The sequence below is a fragment of the Marmota monax genome, unplaced genomic scaffold (assembly GCF_021218885.2).
Source record: "Marmota monax isolate L192 unplaced genomic scaffold, Marmota_monax_Labrador192_F-V1.1 WCK01_AAM20220418_F8-fsc00038, whole genome shotgun sequence".
NCBI classification, from domain to species: domain Eukaryota; kingdom Metazoa; phylum Chordata; class Mammalia; order Rodentia; family Sciuridae; genus Marmota; species Marmota monax.
In genome coordinates, this window is record NW_026692498.1 from 12,923,593 (window position 1) to 12,950,652 (window position 27,060).

Genomic DNA, 27,060 nt, shown 5'->3' on the forward strand with positions numbered 1-27,060 from the left:
TCACATTCTCAAAACTGAATTATATCACTGAACATGGAAAGATGAACTCTTCACACCATGGTCACTGGGAAATTTTTGAGTAAAATTTGTGGCCCATCTGTTGCAAGAATTTAGGTCACACTGGAGATCATTTTTATCCTCATTAGTGACTCAATTCTGCATCTGTATTCTTTTCACTGTTGTTTTAATTTGTGTATGTGTGTGTGTGTGTGTGTGTTCCTCCTGTCCCCTGTACTAGGATTGAACCCAGATGCTTTAGTTACTGAACTCCATCCCCAGCCCTTTTTATTTGTGTTTTTTGTTTTGCAACAGGATCTTGCTAAGTTGCCCAGGCTAGCTTCTATCTCAGTCTCCTGAGTAGCTGGGAATTATAGGACAGTGCCACCATGCCTGGCTATTTTATATATTTTTGAAAGTTACTTGTTTCGACATTTTGGAGTAAAGTAGAACATAAAAATGACAAAATTTTGCTTTATCTATGAGGACAATACATTCAGAATTTAATTAGGATTATAGTTATTTTGATCACAAATGTCAGAAAACTCAATTCAATGCTACCAGAGGGAAAGCAATCATAAATGCCAACTTTCAAAAGCTTAGGACTTGGAAGAATTGTGCTGTGGTGTCTTACTCAAATGATGTGTCTTTGTGTGGATATAATTCATACAATATTAATAGCTGTTCTTCTGTGGTACAAATGATCTCTATAGGTTTGAGTGAGTCTCAGACTCAACAATACATATAAAAGAAATTTTGCAAACTTTAAAATGAATGGGTTCCCTAATATATATAAAGCAAACCCTTGGGTTTTGTTTTGCATCTATATGTAATGATTTCTTGGACTCAGGATACAAAGGAAAATAATTTTTCAAAGGAAGCCACAGAACATCGACCTAACCTGATTTGCAGCAACTCGCCCATAGTAACATGGAAATACCCCTTTATTATTTTAACTCTAGTGATTCTATTTATAATAGTTCTAATAAGAGCACAGCTTCCTTACTGTTATACAGCTTCTAGAACTGTAAAAAAAAAATAAATTGCTAAAACCAGAGAACTTATGGGGATGACTCTTAATGGAAGTCAGCAAACTTGTTTTCTAATACCTGCTTCAAAATGCCAAGTGCTTGAACCCATCCTAAAAGCAAAGCATAAAATCAAATTGTCATGAAGATCCTTGCTCCTTTATCCATTGCTCAAAATCAATGCAAGAGAATTTGAAAAACACTTTTTTTTTTTTTGGTACAGGGGATTAAACCCAGCGACACTTAACCACTGAGCCACACCCCACCCTTTTTATATTTTTATTTCCAGTCAGAGTCTTGTTGAGTTGCTTAGGGTCTTGCTAATTTGCTGAGGCTGGTTTTGAACTCGTGATCCTCCTCATGGTTGGGATTACAGGCATGTGCCCCTATGCCCGGCTTGCACAAATACTTTTTATCTTCAATGAAACCAACGTATTTGGCTGCCTTTAGACATGCAGAGTAGAGCCAGGAAATAATGAAACCGTGGTAAAACAAAAGCTGAGTTACTGGTATTCTGTGTGCCGAGGTTTAAACATCACACTGCACCATTCCCACAGATTGTTGAGGAAACAGAATATCCCACAGGGTGATTTTTATTAACAATGGAGAACCACATATAGTGATAGCCAAGAATATGGCATGGGCTCTGTAAGTGATGTGGCATGAGCTGGCAGATCTTAGAGAACGATTAAGGAAACTATTCCTGTTCATGCTCATCCTCAGGCAGTATCAGTGCCATCTGAAAGAATCACAGGAAAACCTACCATCTGCGTTTCCGAAGGCACGAATAGCATGTGTACTCAAGCCTCTGACTGTCATTTGTCAATAATGACAGTAGGCCATAATCTCCATCATGTGGGATCAGGCCCCAACTTCTTTAATAAGACTCCTATAGCACAACAATTAAAACCAAGAATCAATAAATGGGATGGATTCAAACTAAAAAGTTTCTTCTCAGCCAAAGAAACAATCTGTGAGGTGAATAGAGAGCCTACATCCTGGGAGCAAATTTTTACCCATCACACATCAGATAGAGCACTAATCTCTAGGGTTTATAAAGAACTCAAAAAGCTAAGCACCAAAAATAAATAAATAAATAACCCAACCAACAAATGGGCCAAGGACCTGAAGAGACACTTCTCAGAAGAGGATATACAATCAATCAGCAAATATATGAAAAAATGTTCATCATGTCTAACAATAAAAAGAAATGCAAATCAAAACTACTCTAAGATATCATCTCACTCCAGTCAGAATGGCAGCTATTATGCATACAAACAACAATAAGTGTTGGCGAGGATGTGGGGGAAAAAGGCACACTCATACATTGCTGGTGGAACTGCAAATTGGTGCAGCCAATATGGAAAGCAGTATGGAGATTTCTTGGAAAACTGGGGATGGAACCACCATTTGATCCAGCTATCCCTCTCCTCAGTCTATACTCAAAGGACTTAAAAACAGCATACTACAGGGACACAGCGGCATCAATGTTTATAGCAGTACAATTCACAATAGCTAAACTGTGGGACCAACCTAGATGCCCTTCAGTAGATGAGTGGATTAAAAAATGTGGCATATATACACAATGGAATATTATTCAGCAATAAAAGAGAATAAAGTCATGGCATTTGCAGGCAAATGGATGGAGTTAGAGAAGATAATGCTAAGTGAAGTTAGCCAATCCCAAAAAACAAATTCTGAATGTTTTCTTGGATATAAGGAGACTGATTCATAGTGGGATAGGGAGTGGGAACATGGGAGGAATAGATGAACTCTAGATAGGACAAAGGGGTTGGAGAGAAAGGAAGGGGGCAGAGGGTTAGCAAGGATGGTGGAACAAAATGATCATTATTATCCAAAGTACATGTATGAAGACATGAATTGGTGTGAATATACTTTATATACAACCAGAGATATGAAAAATTGTGCTGTATATGTATAATAAGAATTGTAACGCATTCCACATCATTTATTTTTTAAAAATCAATAAAAAATAAAAAATGAATAAACAAATAAAGGGCATTATATCTTATCAAATGCTTTTTCTACATGTATTGATAGGGTCATGTAATTTTAACCTTCATTATGTTAATTTGCCATATTATATTAATTGATTCATAGTAGTTGAACCATCTTTGCATCTCGGGCATAAATCCCACTGGATCATGCTGTACAATCTTATAAATACACTATTGGATTAAAAAAAAACAATAATGATCATGGTGCCTGAAAAATAGCACCCCCCCCAGATGTCAATTTTCAGAGCCTGGGAATGCATTACTTTCTATGATGTAAAAGGGGGTCAGTAGCTGGAGGATGTGGTGACGGGAGCAAACCGCTGCAGTGAGATGCAGGAGGGGACAAGCCAGGGGTGTGGTTGGCCTCTAGGAGCTAAAAAAGGCAAGGAAATAGACTGGCCTCTGAAGACTCCAGAGGGAATTTCCAACACACTAGGAAAGTAAATTTGTGTTGCCTTAAGTCACTAAATTTGCAGTTATTTATTCCTATAGTAATAGAAAATGGGTACAGTACGCGATGAAACCTATACCTGCATCACTCACCTCTGCAGATACATCGAGCTCGCACTCTTACGTGCCCAAACTTCTTCCTCATCGTCCTCTCCATCCTGTGTCTTTGTCTCTATTTTTCTTTGTCTTTGCCTCTTTCTGTCGCTTTCTCAGTCTCTCTCTTCCTCTGCCTCTATGTTTCTCACTCTGACTCATCTCTAAGTCTCTCTGTGTCTCTGCCTTTTTCAGTCTTTGTTTCTCTCCCTGCCCCTCTCTCCCTCCCTGTCTTAGAGCCACCCTGATCCCTGGGCTGGATCAAGTTCCCCTCTGTGTTCCCTTTCCACTGTGCACTTCCTGTTCACATAATGACATTTGTTCAATGTCTGTCTTCCTGTTACCAAGCAAGTGGCGCCTGACACATAGTACTTGCTCAATAAATTTTGGGGGGTAGCAAACTATTAATTTGACTACATTGCAGAACATTTCTAGAGCTCTAAGTGGCTTCCTTGTGGCAAAGCACATCCATTCTCCTGTTTACAAAGAAAGAATCAAAACTCCAAGTGGTAAAATAATTTGCTAATATCTCACAGCTGGCTAGTGAAAGAAGTCCTTTCCAGCCCAGCAATTTTTCCACTTATCACAAAACAGTTGGCTGAAGCTTGTTGACAGCTTATTTGAAAGGAGGTGAAAAGTTCCAGAAGGAAGAATGTAGTATGTTCTGAGAACCTTTGCTTTGTAACTTAGCAACGTCAACTTCCTATTTTCAGAGACATTATGCTTCTTCAGCTCTGTCCCTTGAATTTTATAGCTACAGAGACTTTTTTCCTTCTCATCACAACTATAATGCCTCTACTGGAAGAGAGAGAGAGAGAGAGAGAGAGAGAGAGAGAGAGAGAGAGAGAGAGAGAGAGAGAAGGGAAGAAAGAAAAGAAAGAAAGAGAGAGAGAGAGAAAAGGAGAGAGAAGCTATGACATGAATGTGCCCCAGGGTTCTGCACAGGCTCCTGAGGGGTCAAAAGGAATTCAAGCCACTGGGCTTTGGAGTCTGACCCCTGTTCCACCAAAGCAGCTGCTCTTTTATGTTTTATACATTAGTTCTACAGAAACTTGTGTTTGAAAACATAGATTCCACTGCTGAGAAAATGCTTATAACTCCCACATTTAATCCAATCCTTTAATTTTGTGAATGAGGAAATTAAAGGCTAGAGAAAGGAAGCAATTTGCAAGAGTGACAGAGTTAGAATTCACACTGAGTTCCGACTGCCTTCTCTCCCATGTGCTAACTGCGCTCTTCTCCTTGCTCAGAATCCACTCACATCTCCTTGCACACCAGGGGAGCAGAGGGGAAGAGCAAGACCTGGCCCCTGCTAATGTCCTGCTGCTAGGAGGGTTATTTCCAGAGCTTCTTCCACCCCAGCCCTCAGCTTTCTTCCCCCTTTCCTCTCCCCACTCTCAAGAAAAGCCCTGTGTGTTGACCACTTGGTTTGAAGAATGGCTGTTCTTCACCTTCCCAGGGGAGCAGGGAGAGGGATGGGCAGATTGCATTGGCCGTGAGAGCTCCTCCTAGGAAATGGAATTCGTGGCTCTAGAAAGACCATCCATCCAGGCTTTGTGTATGGGGGGAGGTCTGTGTGTGTGTGTGTGTGTGTGTGTGTGTGAGAGAGAGAGAGAGAGAGAGAGAAACAGGAAAGTGTCAACACCTGACACTGCACTGTGTGCCCACTCTTTTACCTATGAAAATGATAACCAAATAAAACAGCTAAGAAAAGAGAATTGCTCTGGTTGAACTAACCCAGGGAAACTCCCCCACCCACTCTCAGGCACAGACACATTTACCCAAACACAAAGATTCAAGCTCAAAACCAAGAAAGGGAAACGTTTGAGAGCTGAAAGAGAACTCAAAATCAGAGCAGTAAGTGGGTCCTGAAGTCCCCTGCCTCAGGGGCTTTCTGAGCCACTCATAGACCTAATGGCAGGGTACTAGGGCTTTAAGGGCTGGGGGAAGGGGGGCAGACCACTGGTCCCGTGTCCAGCGTTCCAGGGCTGCTGGAATTATCCTAGGAGTCAAGATGACTGTGTCCACACAGATGTGGGTCTTTGTTCACATTGACCCAAACCAAGACATGAACTTAGGCGCTGGGTCGGTGTGAGTATCAGGCCTCAGCAGAAGAAAAGCTAAAATCACCTTGATAGGACAATGGCGCAGGCCACAGCAAACCACTCTGGTGGAGAACAAGCTGGAGACTCATAAATCACAAACCATTCAAGGAAACCTGGCACCTAGGGGACGCATCAGCAGAAATAACTAAGGGGGGAGATTTGCATGTCATGACCGATATGTAAGAAAATATTCTTCGATTGCTTTAGGGAAGCATCAGAGCCATAGCTTTTAGTCGAAGCAGATTGCTGTACTGGACGGCAGATTCGTGGACCACGCATCAGGCAGACTCAGGAAAGGCCCTCGGCAAACCTCCCTGTGTTAGGGGGCGGACTCAGAAAGGGGGGAGCGACTTGCCAAAAGTCACCATACTGGCTAGTGGCAGAATGAGGAATAGAATCCGAGTCTCCAGACTCCTAACTAGCTACATTTTTTGTCCCCTCGTGCCCTCATTTCCGGAGGCAGAAACTAGAAGCCTCACTTCAAGATAGACCAGGAGAAATACAGGACAGGTAGCCTACCCGGAATGAGGAAGCTTATCATCAGCAAGCTCTGATGCTAGGAATTTTACGCACAAGGTAGCACCTCCTTTTATTTGCTCACACTGGTCTGTTCCTGTTTCCTATAATCCCCTCCTTTCCTTAGTCCTTCTCTGACTACAGTATGATGGAATCCTTACCCAGGTGAGCAAGCCAGGTTCCTCTTTTCTCCTCAGCCTCCGCCCCACACCGCTTATGAGGTCACAATGGGCCACATAGGCCACAATGATTCCCTAAGAGTACAGTGGAGCCAGGGTTGGTGGCACACACCTGTAATCCCAGTGACTTGGGAGCCTGAGGCAGGAGGATTGTGAGTTCAAAACCAGCCCCAGCAATTTAGTGAGACCCTGAGAAACTCAGTGAGACCCTGTCTCTAGTAAAATATTTTTCAAAAGAGCTGGGGATGTGGCTCAGTGGTTCAGCACCCCTGAGTTCAATCCCTGGTGCAAAAAAAAAAAAAAAAAAAAAAAGAATACAGTGGATGCAATTGTATATGATATTAATACTTACTAAGGAGAATAAATGACTATTACTGGTTAATGAATTTACTATACCCTACTATTCCTTTTTTCTTTTTCTTTTTCTTTATTTTTGGTACTGGGGATTGAATCTAGTGATGTTCTATCACTGACCTATATTCCTAACCTTTAAAAATTTTTTTATTTTGAGACAAGATCTTGCTAAATTGCTGAGGTTGGCCTTGCACTTGTGATTCTCCTGCCCCAGACTCCCAAATGCTAGGATTATAGATAAGTGCCGCCATGCCAGGTTATCCTACTTTTAAAATGATTGTTTTAGACCAGTTTCCTTTTATTTAATAAAAAAGGAGGGGGCCAGGTGCTACGGCACATGCTTGTAATCCCAGCTACTCGGGAGGCTGAGACAGGAGGATCTCAAGTTCGAGGCTAGTCTGGGTAAATTAATGAGATCCTGTCTCAAAATTAAAAAAAAAAAAATAGAAAGGGCTGGGGAAGCAGCTCTGTGGTAAAGTCTCTAGCACCAAAGGAAGAAAAACAAAACTAAATAAAAATTAAAGTTTACTGTGACTCAGTAGGCAAAGTTTCTCCAGCAGCAGCTTCACACATCTTGATTGCAACATTTTCTCTTGTGCTAGGTTGAATCTCCTGTCGTTTTGTTCACTGTGGCTCCTACTTGTATGAAATCCACCCACTGCTAATGCTGCCAATAAGAGGCCATGCCAAGTGACTGATGAAATTGAATTGATTAAGGACTATGAAGGGCTATGTCTTCCAGGTTTAAGTACACTAGGATGTACATGCAAGGACAAAATTGCCTCATGATGCGTTTTTCAAACTTATCATCATTATCAAGCAACACATGATTATGCACCTATGTGGTAGGATTGGGAAGAGGGAGAGGGGTGAGAATGATTATCTTTGGGCAAATGACCATCCAGAATGGGGAGCACAGTGTGTATGGAAGATGGTCATGGATTCAATCCTGCAGGACCAGGGCCTTGAAGACCAGAACAAATGTAAATATGGCAAAATCCTTTGGCACATAGAACCCCCCATGCTACTTCTTATATTTTATTTATGATGTAAGATACCAAGTTTACAAGTTCCAAGTTCACCAAGGCTATAATTTCAGACCAGAAAATCAAATTCTTCCATAATAATAAAAATACCCCAATAGACTCAGAATGTACTACCAAATATTGGGATAAATTGAAATAAAAGTCCTATAATCATGCTACTTGGGCTTGAAGATTTATTCCCAACCAGACATGGCCAGTTTTTCCAGTGAAATATTTGAGACATACTGTCACAATTGTTTGCTCTATTCACTGCTCTATTCATTCATTATTAGCAGATATTGATTAAATATTAGCAGAGATGTTGAATCTCAACTATGTACCAAACACTGTCCCATGTCCCAACAAGAAAACAATGAACCAAAGACACACTCCTTGCCCAGAGGAGAGAGTCAAACAAAAACTCGATTAACATACAGAGTAATAAATGGAGAGAGTTCTCCTGGAGCACACGAGAAGGGCATCATTGGTACAGTGCTTGCTGGGCATGCACAAGGGCCTGGGTTCAATCCCCAGTACCACCAAAAAAAAAAAAAAATCAAGAAAGGCATCATGCTATCTATCAGTGAATGCTCTGTATCAATTATTGTTTTAATGGGAGGTGCAGTTCGAAGGGCAGGAAATGTGAGGGGGGAAGGGGAGATTAGGTGTGGAAGGAGATGAACAAACCTATAAGGGCATAAGCACAAGCAAGGTTTTTGTTTTTTTTGTGTGTGGGGGGGGGGATGTGGTGCTGGGGATTGAACCCAAGACCTTGTGCATGTGAGGCAAGCACTCCAGCAATTGAGTTATTCCCCAGCCTCCTCAAACAGTTGTTTAATCCTCCAAATGACTCCATACAAACTGCAGGAAGCCACCAGGCCTCAGATCCATCCATTGGATGACTAAGAGGAAATTTCCTGCTAGATCTTGTGCACTTTTTGTCTCTAATCCATCAGTGTTCACAGCCATACAGAATTATGTCCAGCTCCTCTGGCCAGCCACTGGAGAAGCCAGATGCCACATGCAGGGGTTCCATGCTCTAGCTGACTCTGGAAGAGATGGGACAAAATAGGTTGTCTCGAGGTCATTCTTGTTTAAGATCTGCAGATACAAGACAGGATGCTCGATTACGTTTGAAGTTTAAGTAAACAATTGAGAATTTCTAGTATGAGCATCCTCCAAATGATACACGGGACATGCTTTTGTTAAAAAAAAAATTAGTCATCATATATCTGATTTTTTATTTTTTTAATACTGGAAATTGAATCCAGGAGTGCTTTACCACTGAGGTATATCTCCAGCCCTTTTTTTGTTTTTTATTTTGAGACAGGGTCTCACTATGTTGCTGAGACTGGACTCAAACTTGTGATCCTCTTGCCTTGGCCTCCCTAGTGGCTGGGATTATAGGCATGTACCAATGTACCCGGTAAGTCCTCATTTATTTGAAATTCAAACTTGATTGGTTGTCTTGTAATTGAATTTGTGAAATCTAGCAACTTTACTCTAGCTGAGCTTGAGTTAGAAGCTGCTGGGCCGGTGAAGGAAGCTCTGCTAGAATGCAGCCTCTTCCTAGGGAAGGGGCAAATGGTTTGAAGGTGAAGAGATGGGGATCCTTCAACCCAGGGGAGGAATTATCCTAGCCCAGAACCTGGGAGGCTAGCACTGCTGGAAGAGTCTGGGGAGGGACATAAAGTAAGTCTGATTGATAGGTCTGTGGATTCAGAGGTTTCTAGGAAGAAATCATATTTAAATGGAAATATAAAGAGCAAGCAGGAACCGGCCTCAGCAAGTAGCTGATTTGAATAAACAGCATGCTTCGCCCAGCGTGCAGGTAGAAAGAGCACTTCAGGGCTGAGTAACTGCCTCCAGCTACCTATTAGCCTACATGTATCTCAAAACATACCTCTTCCATTTGAATTTGCCTCCAATTCACATTGCCAAAATGTTCTTACATACTTTACAATCCTCAAGCTTGTAAATATTTCACACTCATGTGAGGTTAAAAAGAAAAAAAAGTTTTGTTTTTTAACCCCCAGTAATGGGATTAAACTCAGGAGTGCTTAACCACTGAGCTACATTCCCAGCCCTTTTAATTTTTATTTTGAGACAGGGTCTCCCTAAATTGCTAGGGCCTCCCTAAGTTGCTGTGGTTGGTCTTGAACTTGCAATCCTCCTGCCCCAGCCTCCCGTGTCACTGGGATTTTGGGTGGGCACCACCATGCCCAGGTCATGTTAGGTTAAAATTGAAGAAGACCTCGTAACTCTCCTGGGAACCTCGTGCCTTGAAGTTACCATACAGGATGGGATTCTTCTCAGTCTTATAGGAACTTTTCACAATTCCCATGGGAAGACGTGTGGAAATATTAAAAAGTTTTTCCTTGTAGGTTAACAGGTGCTTCTCCAAAATCACCAATTGCTCTATCCGTCTTGATCCCTGACCTGGAAACAACTGAATTCCCCATGATCTGTAATAAAGAAATATTTAGCAGAGCAGAGGACTCCCGGGACCCTTGGACTGTGTTCTTCATACATTGCTGTTAGTGAACAAGGTCAATGTAGTCATGTCCTCACCCGACTTTCTCTGTGGACATCAGAACCAATCACTTCTCTTGCTTGGATCACTGACAGTGTCACTCTCAAGGTCACCTCAATAAAGAAAAGCACTACCAACCACCAGAGGATCAGACAGACAATCCGAGATCAGTTAAAATAAGAATTTAAGAATTGATCTGTCCACATCAGGAAGTAGAAAGCCACCATGTCCAGGAGGAATCTAAGCAAAAGTGGAATAACCGCTTCATGAGGCTGTATTAGCGAAGACTCAAGCACTGGCTGGGGGCAGCTCCTTTCTCATCGAGGGAGTCTATGATGCTATCATTTTAAATTGGGATTCAGTAAACTACAGATCTGAAGCCAAATCCAGCCCATCCATTTGTGCAAATAACTATTTATTGGAACGCAATGATGCATTCCAATTTACAGGTCATCTGCTTTTGCATCACAAGATGCAAAATTGTAACCTAATTTCTTCAATTTTAACCTAACACCACGGCTAAGGAAACACAGAAATCATTTGGGTGCAAAGCCTGAAATATTCACTTAGCTGATCATTTATACCAAAAAAAAAAAAAAAAATTGTCCACTTGTTTTAAAGGATGTGAAGGTGTCATTAATCGTTTCTAATTTACCTGTGTCATGAACCCATAGAGACCAGGTTGTTTTTCTTAAAGTGATACATGCCTTTGCTGAGGTTATTAGGAGAAAATATTCAGGCATCCCTTCTGACTTCACATGGCTTTCCACTCTGCCCTCATGGACCAGAGGAACGTGAAGTTCCTGAGATGCTGTAACATGCTCTTTCCCCCATTCCTATTTTAGAAGGATTGAACTACAGAATCAGTCTGGAGACGGCAACAGTAAGCTCAGCAAAGCTGGAAGGTGAACTGTATTGCATTCCTGCGGCTCTGTGTAGACATTTTCATGAAAGGCTGCAGTCAATCCTCTTCGCAACTTTATCTACTAATACAAGTCTATGCTGTTGTTTGGTCCACAGTGGGAGGAGGTGAAAATTTAGGGAGACTCCAGAACTTGCCCGACATCACAGAAGGAGTCAGGATGCTGCCTGTATTCTGGAACCTCACTTTTCACATCTCTGTGTGTCAGGCTAGCGAGATACTTGAGTGACAATGGGAAGCAGAACAAAATCTGGGGACTGGATATTTCCACAACCCAGTTCAGAATTTTTTCCCCCTCAGTACTAGGAGATTAGACCCAGGAGTACTTTACCACTGAGCTGTAGCCCTAGCCTTTTTTTTTTTTTTCAAGACAGGGACTTGCTAAATTGTTGAGGCTGGCCTTGAACTTGGGATCCTCCTATATCAGCCTCTGGAGTAGATGGCATTGCAGATGTGTGCCACCATACTTGGTGCAGTCCAGGCTTTTAATCTCATATTTAGATTACCAAAAATTAAAAGAGACAAGAGGAATATTTCGGTAGAGGGCCTGAAGCACCCAACTCCAAATAATCTTGTGATGGAGGAACTACCTCAATGAACTCACTTGCCTTTATTTAATGTGTTCAGGGTGGTTTTAGGAAGAAAAAAAAATGATAGTAACATTCACTTTGTTTCAGTTAAAAGCCCATCGACGATCTGGTGGTAGAAATGGCAACCAAGCCAGGTGTGGTGTCTCAAAATAAAAATATAAAAAGGGCTGGGGATGTAAGCACTCCTTTAATTCAATCCCCGTACCAGAACAACAAACAAACAAACAAACAAACAAAAACAGGGGGAGGAGGGAAGTCAAACAAAGTCTGTGTAATGGGGGGTGGGCTCTTTCTTCTTTAGATTTTTTGCACAATGGAAGTATGGCTTTCAATGACACTGTGTTCCAAACCCAAATTTTCAAGTGGCAAGGAGGAAAAAGAACAGAAGGGAGTAGTCAATAGCAATATTAAAAAAAAAAAAAAAAAGTCAGAGAAAGTGAGAGGAAGAAAGAAAGGAAGAAAATATTCAGCCCCTTGGTTTTTTTGGGATTGACTTACTTAGCATGATATTCTCCAACTCCATCCATTTACCTGCAAATGCCATGATTTTATTCTTTTTTAATGCTGAGTAACATTCCATTGTGTGCGTGTACCACAGTTTCTTTATCCATTCGTCTATGGAAGGGCATCTAGGTTGGTTCAGGGATGAGGTGTAAGTCCATAGTGGAGAGCTGGCCCATCATGCCCAAGGCCCTGGGTTCAATACCCGGCGTCACACATACACAAAATAAAGAGGAAGGTAGAAAGCCCTAAGAAACAAGAGAATAACATGGTTTAGGCTACCAAACCATGGCCCAGCTTTTAATGGGAATATACAAAATTTCCCACGGGCCTTTGGTTTTTCCCCTTCATAGTAGAAGGAACCATGAAACCTTGCTGTTGTTTTTGTGATTAGTAGACTGACAATCCTGATGGGAAGAACAGCATCGAAGAAGGAGCTGACAAACAGCTCTCAAAATATCAAGTTATCAGGTTGGTTTTGTTTTAATTTGTTTCCTGGTACCAGGGATTGAACCCAGGGATGTTAGACCACTGAGCACCATCCCCAGCCTTTTCTACATTTTTATTTATTTATTTTTTTTTGTGGTGCTGGGGATCGAACCCAGGGCCTTGTGCATGCGAGGCAAGCACTCTACCAACTGAGCTGTATCCCCAGCCCAATTAATTAATTTGTTTTTATATGTGGTGCTGAGAATAGACTCCAGTGCCTCACACGTGCTAGGCGAGTGGTGTTCTACCACTGAGCCACAACCCCAGCCCCTATATTTTATTTTAAGACAGAATCTCGTTAAGTTGCTTAGGGCAACTTTATGCTTTATTTTGAAACATGATCCCACTAAGTTGCTGAGAATGGCTTGAACTCAAAATCCTCCTGCCTCAGCCTCCCGAGCTGCTGGGATTATAAGTGTGCATCATCGGGTTAAAAATTAATTTGGGGAGGAGGGTAAAACAAAACAAAACAAAACAGAGGAATAGAAGATCAGTGGAGTAGACAAAGGGGAATGAAGGGGAGGGAGGAGGGACGGGATGGGAAAAGACAGTGGAATGGATCTGACCTAACTTTCCTATGTACATGTATCAATAGACCACAGTGAATCTCACTGTCCTGCTCATCACAAGACACAAATTAAAACAAAAACAAAAACAAACTATAAGTAAGTAGCCAAGAGATCAGCAGAGTAAAGGGAAGGAAAGCAGGGGCCGGGGAGGAGAAGGGGAAATACTGGTGTTACAAAGGCTGGGTCCGTGTCCCCCATGCCAGTTCAATAACAAGGATGTGATTTTGAGAAAAAGGGAAAAGGAGATTTATTGCTTTGCTAGCAAAGGAGAAATACAGGGGACTCCTGTCCCAGAGGCTGTGATTCTGCCCATCAGCAGGAACAGGCGGCCTTCCAAAGAGGTGATTCAAAGGCTACTTCCCATGTGTTCTCTGTTGGAGTTGGAGTTCACTTGTTAATTTGGGAGATAAATCATTTCTGAGATCTTCTGGTGCCATCCCCAAAGTCTGGTTTGCATTGTTCCTGTGGTGGGTGTGAACAGATAGGATGGCGAAGAAAAGTAATCCTATTTCCCCTGAGATAAGGAGGAGAGGGAGAAAGGGGGATAGAGAGAGGGAGAAAAGGGAGGAACAGGGAAAGAGAAAGAGAAAGAAACATGTTCACTTTAAAAATAATTTTCAGTGGCAGAGCAGCAATTGCTGTATTCAAAGCATAAAATGGACACTGTTACACTTGGACGCTGATTAGAACACATTACATTCTATGCTCTTATGATTATGTCAGAATAAATCCCATTGTCACGTAAAACTAAAAAGAACCAAGGGGGGAAAAACAACTGTCCAGAAAAGTATATATTGTCACTTTGTTCATTGCTACTGTAACAAGGACTCTTCAAAAGTCTCTTCACTTTTGCCTGCAAATGTCCCATGAGTGATTAGAGGAGCATTAAGGACCAGGCCTGTCTGCCTCCAGTTTGCATGGAGTCTCCTTTGCTCCTGGTCACCTTGGATTCCAGAAAGCAGAGGTCAGATCAACCAAAGTCTTGTGACTAGTGGAAGATACCCCTCAGGCTAGAGCAACTTTCTTTTGCCTACAAGGCATCACCTGACCCATCCTGAGATGATAATGGATGGACCACAATTGACCAAGATCGCTTGCTTTGGCAGCCGTGTGACGTCTCCAGCTAGGTAAACCCCCATTTCTGACCCTCCTTCCCCTTTCTATAAGTCCTCAAAATCATTGTCAGTCCCTTGAAGGCAGGGCTAAGGACATGGGTCCCCTTATCTTCTGGGTGTAGCTGCACTGATTAATATGCCTTTCATGCTTTTTCACTTACCTTTGTGTTTGGTTCTGGGGACAAGTGGCTCGACCTGATCTGTTGGATGCCCAGGGTCAGACCTCTGGCCTAGGACTCTGGTAACAGCCCCACCAGGAGGAAGCATGCCCTTTGGCATTATCTACTTGTAATTAGCTGACCTCAACCCAAAAGGGCAGAGAAGGAGGGACCCAAGCAGCTGCTGAAATTATATTTATTTCAGGATCTCTCCCTTTCTTTCCACTTTGCGATAGAACTGGCTGCTTTTTACCGTCATCTGTTGATGCGGAGAAACAAACTTTTGAACTCTCTGAGCTCTGGACATCTGACCCCTGGTAAGTTCTCCTGAACACGGCACATTGAACCTCCCCCCTTTTTCATTGTCTTTGGGGATCATTTGTGCCAATGTGGCTTCTTTTCAACTGATTTGGACTTGTGCCATTTGATTAACAGGGAAGTTTGAATTCTGATCCGTGGATTCTATAGCAAGAAAGGAACTTAAACTTCTCTGAGAAACAAGAAACAAGGTTGGTTTAAGGAGATCTCTGGTCACTTGCATAAGAATGGAAAACACTAATTCTGTGAAGTTGTCCCCTAGAGAGAATTTTGGCTTTCTGATTTAATTATAGCTATAAACCTAAAAGGTGACTTACTGTTGTAGTGCAGCATGTCCTGGGTACCTGGAAGTGCACTCTGGTTTAATCAGTTGTTTTATGAGTTCTGTTGGTAAGTCAGGTTGTTACTCTGCTTCTGATGACTGATGATAAAGGCCAAAAGAATCTGATGGCTGGCTGCCACCATCCCTGCTGGAAAGTTATTTTACTTGATAAATGGTTCTTTGTTCTAGGCTGGTTGGTTTGCATATCCTCTATTTTAGAACCCTTATCAGAACGTTGCTTATTAGCATTTATTTGATCTTTTTCTCCTATATCTCTCCTTTACATAAATTTACCTTTTTGCTTTTTGTCTTTTTTTTTTTCCTCCGGGTGATTGCAACCTTTGCCCCTTTGAATCCAAAACACAGATCCACCCGTTAGCTCAGAAGGCTGAAATTTTGGGAGAAGTGACATTTCCTCCAAAATGGGAAATCAACTCAAGGATGGAGGGAAGCATTTGGAGACAAATCCTGTCTGGCACTCCAGCCAATTTTACATTCAATGACCAAGGGGCCTAATGTTTAAAAAAATGATGGACATTTAATATTCCAAAATTGGTTTTCTTGCACACTGATCTAGAGTCACTGGGAAATAAAGCAAGGATTTATCAACCAGATAGTTCTCCAAAATATGATTTCTCTCATGCTATACAAAAGAAATTTCCCTTTGTAAGGGTTTCTCCCTGTCTTGATGAATTTTTTTCTTGTTCTTTTTGTATTGGGGATTGATCTAGGAATTCTTTACCACTGAGCTAAGTCCCCAGTCCTTTTTATTTTCTTTTTTAAGTTTGAGGCCCAGTCTCACTTAATTGCTCAGGGCCTCCCTAATCTGTTGAGGCTGGTCTTGAATTTGATTTGGGAAACTCCTGCCTTAGCAGTTGCTGGGATTACGGACATTCGCCTCCCCACTGGGCTTGATTAACTCTTAAAATAGGAAAAGATATTAACTTAGGTCTGCTTGAGCCTCACTCTTAAAACTTTTTCTTTCTTGAGGGCTTGATCTATGCCCTACTGAATGGTGTTCGTATTAATTTCTGTGTCTTTGAGATGTAAATTTTCTACCTTGTTTTCACTAAGTCACACCTTTGGAAATGCAGATTTAAGATTAAGGATTGCTTAGAGCTATAGTAATATCAGCAGCCAAACTTTTTAAAAACTGTCAATGATAAATCTAAACAAAAGCTATAAAACCTTTGTTTTCTACTTTTTCTTATGTTTGTGTACATGTGTGTATTGTGTGTTTTTTCTACATTGTATGAAATTGGCTTATCAAGAAACAAGCACTTACAAATTTAAAGACATAACCCCAAATGCCTTTTAGTTTACATTACTTAGGTAAATCTTTAAAAAAAATAAAGTTAATATAAATTTGTTAGTAAGATAAAATAAAGATATCTTTAGAATTATAAAAACACACTATTTTGTTGTTGTTCTTTTGCCCAGGTTATCTGCCAATCAGAACTGTATTTTTGTCTGTTAAGATGCTTAAGGTGCAACTTCCTTTGCTTTTAGACTTTTTCTTTGGCAAAATAATAATAGTAACAACAACAATGTTGCCAAAAGCTGGGTTCTTGTCCCAGAAGCTGAAATAACTACAAGGACACGGTTTTGGAAAAAAGAAAAAAGAAGGTTTATTGCTTTGCTAGCACAGGAGATATTCCGGGAACTGGGGCCTTCTAAAGAGGTGATTCAAAGTTCCATTCCACAGGTTCTCTGTTGGAGTTGTAATTCACTTGTTCATTTGGGAGATAGTCATTTCTGAGAACTTCTGCTACCATCCCCAAAGTCTAGATTACTTATTTCCTATGGTGGTTGTGTACTCCAGGACAGATAAATCTACCTAAAATAGAGAAAAAAGGTAATCCTGTTTCCTCCGAGATTAGGGCAGGGGAGAGAGGTAGAGAAAGAAACATACCCATTTTAAAAATAATTTTCAGTGCCAAAGCAGCAAGGGCTATATTCAAAGCATAATGTGGACAATGTTAGAACAACAATAAGAATAGCTTAAAATGTTAACTATACTTGTCTGATATTGGTTTTCATGTGCAAGTTTTCTTCTTTTCTTTATCTTGTGGTGCTGGAGATCAAACCTAGGGCCATGAGCATGCCAGGCATGCACTCCACCACTGATCTACATCCCCAACCTGTTTTTGCTTTATTTTATCTTGGCAGGGGTGGTGGTGGTGGTGGCCAGTATTAGGATAAATGCTTTGGCTGTGGTGGTAGGGTGGTGGTACTGGAGGTTGAACCAAGAAGCTCTCTGCCACTGAGCTGCATCCCCAGCTCTGTCTGTCTGTTTGTTTATGTTTTTGTTTTTAAGACAGTTGCTCAGACTGACCTCAAACTTGAAATCCTCCTGCATCCATCAGCCTCATGAGTTGCTGGGATTACAGGTGTACATCACCATGCCCAACTCATGGGTAATCTAAACATAGCCGTTAAAATGGGCAGTTAAGGTAGATGTAAATGGAATAAACATTTATAAACATATGAGTCATTTGTAAATTAAAATACTAACCATTAATTTTATATATAAGTTCACATATTCTTGGTTTCTTGATTCTATAAGATCTCTTTCTCTAGCTACACAGATAGATATGTGTATATATTATATAGACGTATTTGTAAACATGTAAATATAACATATAATATATTACATATATAAAAATACATATTTGTAACAAGGACTTAGACTTCACTTTTGCTTGCAAATGTTTGATAGGTGTCTAAAAAAGGAAATTAAGTGCTCTTATCTTATAGTCTTTCTATTTGATTTAGGTTTATATGTGATCGACTTGACAAATTATAGGTTTTATGGATGCTAATCAGATGTCAAAGGTATATTAATATTATAAATTATGCTTCTTGGTTCAGAACTATTATACAAAGAAATGTGGTTTTGCCTCGTTAATTTTGTGTTTTCCCTCTAAAACTTTATAACTGTTGACTCAGGAGACTGAGGCAGGAGGGTTGCAAGCTCGAGGCCAGCCTCAGCAACTTGGCAAGGCCCTTAGCAATTTAGTGAAACCCTGTCTCAAAAATAAAAAATAAAAAGGACTGGGGATGTTCTCAGTAATGAAGCACCCCTAGGTTCAATCCCCAGTTCAAAACAAATTTTTTTTTTATAACAGTTGCCTGTTAGTATTTTGTAGAAGTACAACTTCTAATAGAATAACCTGAGTCAATTTGGAATACTAAGACATCACCTATAGGAGAGATAGGATATAACTGGCTCTCTGTATTGATACTGACCCCAATTAAATAGAAGAGGAAAAACTGTAAAATTGCAAAAGTTAAAATTAAGACCCACTATTCCCCTTTTAAGGCTGGTGGAACTCTTCTGGGGGTGTTCAACAACAGACACAATGACCGAAATCCGAAAATAAAATGGCTAAGAAAAATATAATTAATATTTTGGTTCTTGTCCTTCAAAGTCAGCCAGGTCCCAAGGAATAATAGGAGCCCTCTAAGGGTCCTGCAACTCTGGTCCTCCAACCTTCTGATCCCGGGATTGTGAGGACCCTAGAAAACAGGAAGCTAACCTGTGCATGGTGCAAAGAAGAGGGTCATTGGAGAAGGAAATGTCTGCAGCGTTTACAAAGGAATCCACATGTGGTCAGCAAGCCCCTGACCCATTCTGGCAGGTGGCATAACTAGAAGAGGAAAAAAGTGAAGGAGCCCAGAGGCTCCTCACAAGTTCCTAAAAATAACCCCTGAGGAGTCTCAGCTGACCTTAACAGTAGAAAAGAAAGAGGTTAGGTTTTGGCCAAAATATAGGTCATCTGCTTGGTCTCAAACACCCAACAGGGAAGTATGACCAAAGACAAATGTACAACTATGAGGGTAGAGAAAAAGCCGAAGGGAAGCCATGCAGGACAATTGAAAGAGAAAGGCAGTGGTCCTTTTAAATGTAACTTGAGATGTGCACTTGTGTCAGCCTTACCAGAAATAAGTAAAGCTGAAAGTTATTTTTTTAATTAATTAACTGATCAACTTGTTTTTGTAGTACTGAGGATTTAACCCAGGGATGCTGTACCACTGAGCTGAGCCCCCATCCCTTTCTAAATTATTTTGAGAAAAATTTTGCTAAATTTCCCAGGGTGACCTCCAACTTGGGATCCTCCTGCCTCAGCCTCTCTAGTTGCTGAGATTTCAGGTGTGGGCCACTGTGTCCTGCAAAACTGACACATTACGAAGATGGGGTTCTTAGACATGACTGCCTGCCTCTGAAGCCCTTCCACCCCGCACCTCCACACAGAGGGCAGAACTCAATGGGGCTAAGGACTAATTCGTGCTTTTCACCATTACCTTTTCTGTTTGGTTTTTGGGGCCAGTGGCTGAACCTGATTTGTTGGATTTCCAGAACTCAGTCTCAGCTACTCACACCTCTGAGATTTTTTTCCAGAATGAAGCTTATAAAACTTCAGAGTCTGTGAAGTCCTAGTGCTCCACGGATCCATTTAGCAATTATTGTTTTTTTTGATGAGTCTTCTAGATTCCTGCTGCAAATAAGAAGGGGGAGGGTCCCGGCAAACACGACTGTTTCAGAGCACAGGCAAGATGCAGAAGTAGGCAGAACCTGAACCATTTCCAAGCCCATGCAGAACTGAACCTCAGACGTGAATCACGGTTTGGAGCCACATGAGATGGTTTCAGAAGTTTGCACGTGTTCAAACTGAGAAAGAAGGCAGACATGGGACTTCCCTCTTGCTTCTTGTTGGAGGAAGTGAAATTGCTTTTCAGCACTGCAGATATATACCTTTTGTGGAAGAGGTGCCTCTTTCTGTTAAAGGTCAAAGTTCAGCGTTTAGCCACAGCCCCTACTCCTCCCGGGTGGCCATCTGGTGAGCATATGTGATTGCATATGCGTTTCGGTAAAAATAAAAAAAAAATAGAAAATAAAAAAGATGATTTCTTTGTGGAAGGATTAAGACAGGAAAGGGTGCAGGTGAGACACTGGGTCCAGCTCTCCCTGTCCCACTTCCTCACACTCTGCGGGTACAGGAAACTCTTCCTGCCCCTGGCAGGCCCAATGCGGTTGAGCCCAAATTTCCCATCCTTCGACTTCTCCTTTCCTTGTTGGCCCTGAGTCGAAGAGAACTTCTTTGAGCACAGGAATTGCAGAGTCCATCCGTTTGGACCATTTTAGGCTTATGAAAATTCCAGAAATAATTTTTCTTTTTAAAAAATATAGGTATTTTCGGGGGAGGGGTTACTTTTTTCCTGAATACAAAAATGATTTTTTTTTTGTACTATTGCTACTTGGTAGTTGGTAGATTCTCAGCAAGAAATTCTTAAATAAGTAAGACATGCTCATTGTTGAAAACTTAGTAAAACAGAGAAAAGAGGGAGGGGAAATCAAATTATTCATAAACCTAACAATGTGATATAATCACTGTCAATTGGTTGGTATACAGATTCCTCTAGTTACAGTTATAACTATCATATCACACATATGTTATAACACATATATTACATAGTTGGGGTCAAGTTGGATGTGTATCATCCTTTTATCACCGCATCGTGACATAAGAATCTCTCACTTATTAAAATAATTATGATATTTTAGTATATAATTTCATTCTTGTTGGCTTTTTTTCTCTACAGTTTTTTTTTTTAATTGAAGAGGAAGGCTACAGCAAAAAACAAAAGAAAAGTTTTTTAAAGCCAGGCATGATGGTACCCGCCTATAATCCCAGCAACTCTGGGGGCTGAGGCAGGAGGATTGCAAGTTCGAGATCAGCCTCAACAACTTGGCAAGACCCTAAGCAACTTAATGAGACCCTGTCTCAAGATAAAAAATAAAAAGGACTGGGGATGTGGCTCAGTGGCTGAGTGCCCCTGGGCTCAATTGCCAGTATCACAAAACAAAAATAATAATTAAAAAAAAAGACGATGACTAGCTATTTAAATATTTAGTAACACCTGAATATAGAGTTGTCTATATTCACCTTGCCTGGATTCTCATTGCAGAAGAGTGAGGTCTCAACAGGATCTAGCAAAGAGAAAACAGTAAGAATCGTGAGCACACCTCCAATCAAGTGTAAGAAGGAGAGTATTCCCATCCTCAGGAACCATCCCTAAAACATTTGAAAAGAAGCATGCAGATATTGAGTTATTGAAAGTACTCAAGGGAGCTGAACTGTCATTCCTCTAATTCTGGGATCTTTGCTGAGGTATAAACTTATAACTCACTGATTACAACTTAGCCAGAATATCCTGTGCAGATGTTTGGCACTCTAGCCAAGCATGGACTAGACATTGGTTCATAAGTCAAGCCTTCTTGAGTGACTAGTGTAAGTCAGTTTCCCAAAGGATGATAACTGTGGCCTGAATAGCCCCAGAATGTGGTATTTCTGTATTTACAGATCGCCATCAGGGGTTTAAAACTATCACTAGTGAAATTCAGCCTGTGAAGCTAGGCAGTTTGCCTCATCTTTTTCTAAAACACTTCTTGGCTGCATCAGTGACAGCCCTAGTTAACTTGATTCCTTGGAACCTGCTTCTTAGGTGACAGCACAGTGATACTCCTGGGTTGAGACATGACTCCTTGAAGCCTCAGCACCTGGTTTATGGTCTGATTTTGAAAACAGGAGGGTACAATTGGGAGCTTGCTTCATTAACTGCTCTGGATTCCCTGGCTACCACTAACGGTACTAAGACCCACTCTAATTATCCCAAAGAATTAATTGAGCTGGGCTTCAATTAATCCTGGAACTAGAGCAATGGGTCAAGAGACATTGTTCTATATTATGGGGTCTAACTGACCTGGCATCAACACACAAAAGGAAATTCATGACATATGTTTTCCTAATGATATATAAAAAAAGAATTGTTGCTTTAAAACAAATAAAGAGGCACATCCTTTTTTATGCACCTGTGCCAATGATATGCACTTAGAAATAGGATAAAAAGGCGTAAGAGATACCAGAGGTACAACTTATTGCAAACTGCATGCACATGGAAGATTATGTAAATGCATGTACACACGTACATATAATCCTTATCCACTGTGTGTTTTGTAAATCAGAATCTTTGGGTAAATCAGTCAAGCAAAATTTTAAAACATCAAAAATCTAGATTATAGCATGTGTTTGTCTTTGCTTGAGCATTTCTAACTGAAAGGAAATAACAACACAGTGTGGGGGTTCCCTACCCTCACTTTGAATGCTTAGAACAATGCAGACTGAGGTTTCCCAGCAGACAGCAAACAGAATCCTTGTGGGCACATTAAGCTCTGGTTCAGATAACTCCATCTCCAAAGCCAGGACTATCAGCACTTACAACGATAAATGTGTTTATCTGTGGACTTTCACCATCAGGTTAATGGTGGAATTAATTTCCCCGATGAAATTTTCACCATTCCTCAGTTGCTTTCCCTATAGTCCGAGTGGGTAGGGTGGAGGCGGGGTATCTCAGTAAGGGTGATATGTCCACTACCCTCTGCATTTCCATTAAAAGGAAACTGTCCCTGGAGTCCCAGGAGAGAGAAGTCAAGCAAAATTTAAAACATCAAGTCCAAGACAGTGAACAAACAACCCAATCCAGAGCCTTTGGGTGGGGAAGTGGTAAGCCACGGAGTCACGATTTTTGGGTGCCCACTGCTGCTGCAGAGTAACCAGCTGCAGATAGGGAACACAGGGCAGTCAACTTTGAAGCACAGGACTCTGTTTGCGTACTGGCAGAACATAAGTTTTGAAAAGTTTTAATAGACTTCAATATTCCAACCAACTTTCATTTCCCCGTTTTGCAATGGCGTTAAACTAAAAGAGGAACCGTTGACTTGAGGAGAACAGTTGAAATTTCTGTTTCAGCCACTGCTTTCTTTTCCATCTTTCAGGGTGCTCGCTGGCTGCTGCTTCAAGCTGTTGTGGGGCCGGGGCTGTCAGCACCATGAGCAGCTTCAGGGCTGCCTTCGTCTTCTGGGCTGTGGTGGCCTGCGCTAAAACAGACCCGCCTCTAGGAGAGAAAGAAGAGACTGGAGTTCAAAGATGCAAGAATGCCTTGAAAATCCCTGTGCTGGAGGTCCTCCCCGGAGGGGGCTGGGATAATCTGCGCAACGTGGACATGGGACGGGTGATAGAGTTGAACTATACCGACTGCAGAACCACAGAGGATGGACAGTACATCATCCCCGATGAAGTTTTCACCATTCCTCAGAAACAGAGCAACCTGGACTTGAACTCGGAAATCCTGGAATCCTGGATGAATTACAAGAGCAGCATCTCTTCTTCCATCAACATGGAGATCTCTGTTTTTTCCAAGGTCAATGGCAAGTTCTCCACTGAATTCCAGAGGATGAAGACCCTTCAAGTGAGGGACCAAGCTGCGACGACTCGTGTTCAGGTAAGAAACCTGATCTACACAGTCAAAATTGACCCAGCCTCCAAACTCAGCTCAGGATTTATGAAGGACCTCATGGACATCTCTGACTTTTTAGCAAACAATCAGACAAGAATGGCCACCTACCTGGCAGAGCTCCTGGTCCTCAACTATGGCACCCATGTCATCACTAGTCTGGAAGCTGGAGCTATTCTCATGCAGGAGGACCATATCAAGTCCTCCTTCCTCCAGGACAGTCAGAGCAACCATATAGGTGTGACTGCGTCTGCCGGAGTTTCCTTCTTAAACACCGTGAACTTCAAAGCATCCGTGAACGTCACCTACCAGGATGACTTGACCAAGAGCTACCTCGCAAACCGAACCAACTCCAGGGTTCAGAGCATTGGAGGGGTTCCCTTTTACCCAGGCATCACCCTCCAAACCTGGCAGCAGAGTACCACCAACCACCTGGTGGCAATAGATCGTGCTGGCCTGCCCCTGCATTTCTTCATCAAGCCGAACACGCTGCCTCAATTGCCTGGTCCCTTGGTGAGTAAGCTGTCACAAACGGTGGAAACTGCTGTGAGACAGTATTACAACTTCAACACCTACCCCGGGTGTACTGATATCAACTCACCCAACTTCAATTTTCATGCCAATACAGATGATGGCTCCTGTGAGGGGAAAATGACCAACTTCTCCTTTGGTGGGATTTATCAAGAATGCACTCAACTCACAGGGAGCAGGAGTGCTCTCCTTTGCCAAAAGTTGCAGCAGAAGAATCCACTCACTGGTAATTTCTCCTGCCCTGCTGGCTACTCTCCAGTCCATCTGCTGACTCAGGTCTATGAGGAGGGCTATAGTCAGTTGGAGTGTGAGGAGAAGTGCTATTGGGTCATCTTCTGCAGTACGGTGTGTGAAGATGTATTCCAGGTGTCAAAGGTTCAATTTAGGGTTTTTTGGTGCATGGTCAAGGACCAAGTACCTGCAAACTCAGGACTTCTTTTTGGGGGCCTCTTCAGCAGTAAGAGTGTGAACCCGATGACAAATTCACAGTCCTGCCCAGTTGGCTACATCCCAGTGAGCCTCTTTGCAAGCCTCAGCGTTTGTGTTTCTCTGGACTATGAGATGGGATACAAGTTTTCTGTCCCCTTTGGTGGGTTCTTCAGTTGTGCAGTTGGGAACCCCTTGTTAAAGTCTTCTGTATCCACAGAGGGGGTACCCTCCCTGAAAAAGTGTCCCGAGGGCTTTAGCCAACACCTAGCTGTCATCAGCGATGGATGCCAAGTGTCCTACTGCATCAAGGCTGGGGTCTTCACGGGTGGGTCCCTGCCCCCCGCCAGGCTCCCACCTTTCACCAGGCCACCCCTCCTAAGTCAGAGCACCAACACTGTCTTAGTGACAAACAGAGAAATTGCCAGATCCTGGATTAAAGACTCCCAGACCCACCGATGGCGGCTGGGGGAACCTCTGGAGCTGCGCAGAGCCATGAAAGTCATCCATGGGAACAGCAAAGGCCTGTCGGGAGGGGCAACAGCTGGGATCACAGTGGGAGTCACCACCGTCCTGGCAGCTGTCATTGCCTTGGCTATCTATGGCACCCGGAAATACAAGAGAAGGGAATACCAGTTATTCGAGGAGGAGAGGAGGAATTTGACTTCAGAGATTCTACCCCCCGAAGACTTCCCCGCCTCAGAGCTGCAGCAAAGCCCAGCTTAAATCTTCCTGGGGAAACAGTGCTGTCATCTCTGACCACAGCTTCAGCGCACGTCTGTCATGTCTTCCCTCTCCACTTTTGCCTTCCTAAGTATTGAGGTGTCAATGGAACAAAAAGCAGGTATAACTTTGTGACTTCTTAATTAGGTCTCTGAGCCAGGAAATGCAGTGAGCTACAAGAACGAGATTGGAGGTGGGGAGAGGGAGCAATCTTGACTCTCACTAAGCAAAAGCTACCCCGGGGATTAAAATGGAGAGGAAGTGTCTTTTCCCATATTTGTGCATGTGTCACAAGACAGGAGGGAGAAAATAGATGTCTGAATTTGGAATCTATGCATTTCGTCTGAAGTCTGCAGTGGTTTCCAATCTGGGAGCTGTCAGAGTTCCTATAAAGCACCATCTCTATTTTGTATTTTAAAAAGCTGTCTTGATTTTTTTTATGATCCTAGAGACAGACAGAGCCCTAGAGACACAGGAAACCCCACTTGGCCACTGATTTCAGCTTTGAGGGCTCTGCGTCAATGGGCTACTATCTCCCCCCAGCTCATCTGAAAGGAAAGATGTTGCCTAAACCAATGTCCCTTCTCCCAGCTGCCTTAGGATTAGGACTTCCTGAGACCAGACCACTCTTAGACTTCTGACTAGTGTCCACAACAAGTCCTATGAATATATTTCAACTTATAGACTTCTACTAAGAGGCCATGGGTGAAGAGATTACAGGGACACATGTAGTAAAAAAAAAACTGCAAAAGACTCCGGTGCTCAGGGAAAATTGGGATTCTTATTCCCAACCAGCTAACTGATGTCCTCCTCGAGATTGTCCTAGATGAGGCACTGAGGGGAGATGTCGATTTCATAGATCAAACATTATGATTTTGTGTTCTGTGCTACCAAAATATACCCCCTTCCTCTTCTGTGGATGGCCTGCACCCTTCCTGTCTTCCCATCACAAGCCTGGGTGCAGGGGCTCATGTGCACAGACACACCACATTCCAACAGTAAGCGAGAATCCACTCCAAGTATCATTTCCTCCCTAACCAAAACACTGTAGAAAGCACCAACTGCTTTACCTGGTAGAAAAGGGACAGAGGTGATCCAATCTTTGTCTTTACATGAACTGAAAAAGGCATCCAGAGCCACTTGTGACATTTAGAGCAGCTTCAGACAGTTTCCTGGGGCATCTAGCAGGATGCATGACTGCCACCTGGAAGTGTGTGGGGCTTTGCTCAACTTGAACGCCTGTATTGTCTAATTGCAGTCACCTCCACAACATCAATGCTCCTCCACATTAAAAAAAAAAATTACACATACATTTGCCATATCAGATGTTGCCAGTGAGTTATCTTCTATGAAGGATACTTTGTTCTCTCCTTGTTGATGTTCACAATGAAGGGTTTGAGCTGACAGCAGGCTTTTTTTCTGAAGAGCATGTTGTCTCAGACTGTGGGAAGGTGGGAGTAAGAAAACTCAATTGGTTTCCAACTGAGATAGAGAACAGATTTTGAGCCCCTTTTACCTGACTGTCCATTCAAGGACACCAATCTCTGTAACCTCTTCCCTTTACCCTGCCCCTTAAGCATTAAAATGTTTCTAAATACCTGGGTGTTTGTATGTTTCAGCTAACCTAACTTCTTTTCTGAAAATATTGACTTTATGAAATCTTTAACAATTAACCATCAGAATGGCAAAGTACAGCCAAAGGTTGCCAGACTTTAAATGCATTAACTGCCCATTGAAATCAAA

General features: G+C 42.1%; 1 protein-coding gene and 1 long non-coding RNA gene across 2 annotated transcripts; one reads left to right on the forward strand and one right to left on the reverse strand.

The window, feature by feature from the left end:
* Nucleotides 1-8,355: 8,355 nt before the first annotated feature.
* Nucleotides 8,356-15,498, reverse strand: LOC124093283 (uncharacterized). The gene is made up of 3 exons (XR_006851901.2): nt 15,278-15,498; nt 12,342-12,559; nt 8,356-8,814 (listed from the first exon to the last, which is right to left on the reverse strand). It is a non-coding gene; the product is annotated as an uncharacterized LOC124093283 (long non-coding RNA).
* Nucleotides 14,846-26,914, forward strand: Mpeg1 (macrophage expressed 1). The gene is made up of 2 exons (XM_046445677.2): nt 14,846-14,959; nt 23,120-26,914. The coding sequence occupies exons 1-2, from the start codon at nt 14,908-14,910 to the stop codon at nt 25,318-25,320; spliced, it is 2,253 nt and encodes a 750-aa protein (XP_046301633.1). The 5' UTR covers nt 14,846-14,907; the 3' UTR covers nt 25,321-26,914.
* Nucleotides 26,915-27,060: the final 146 nt, after the last annotated feature.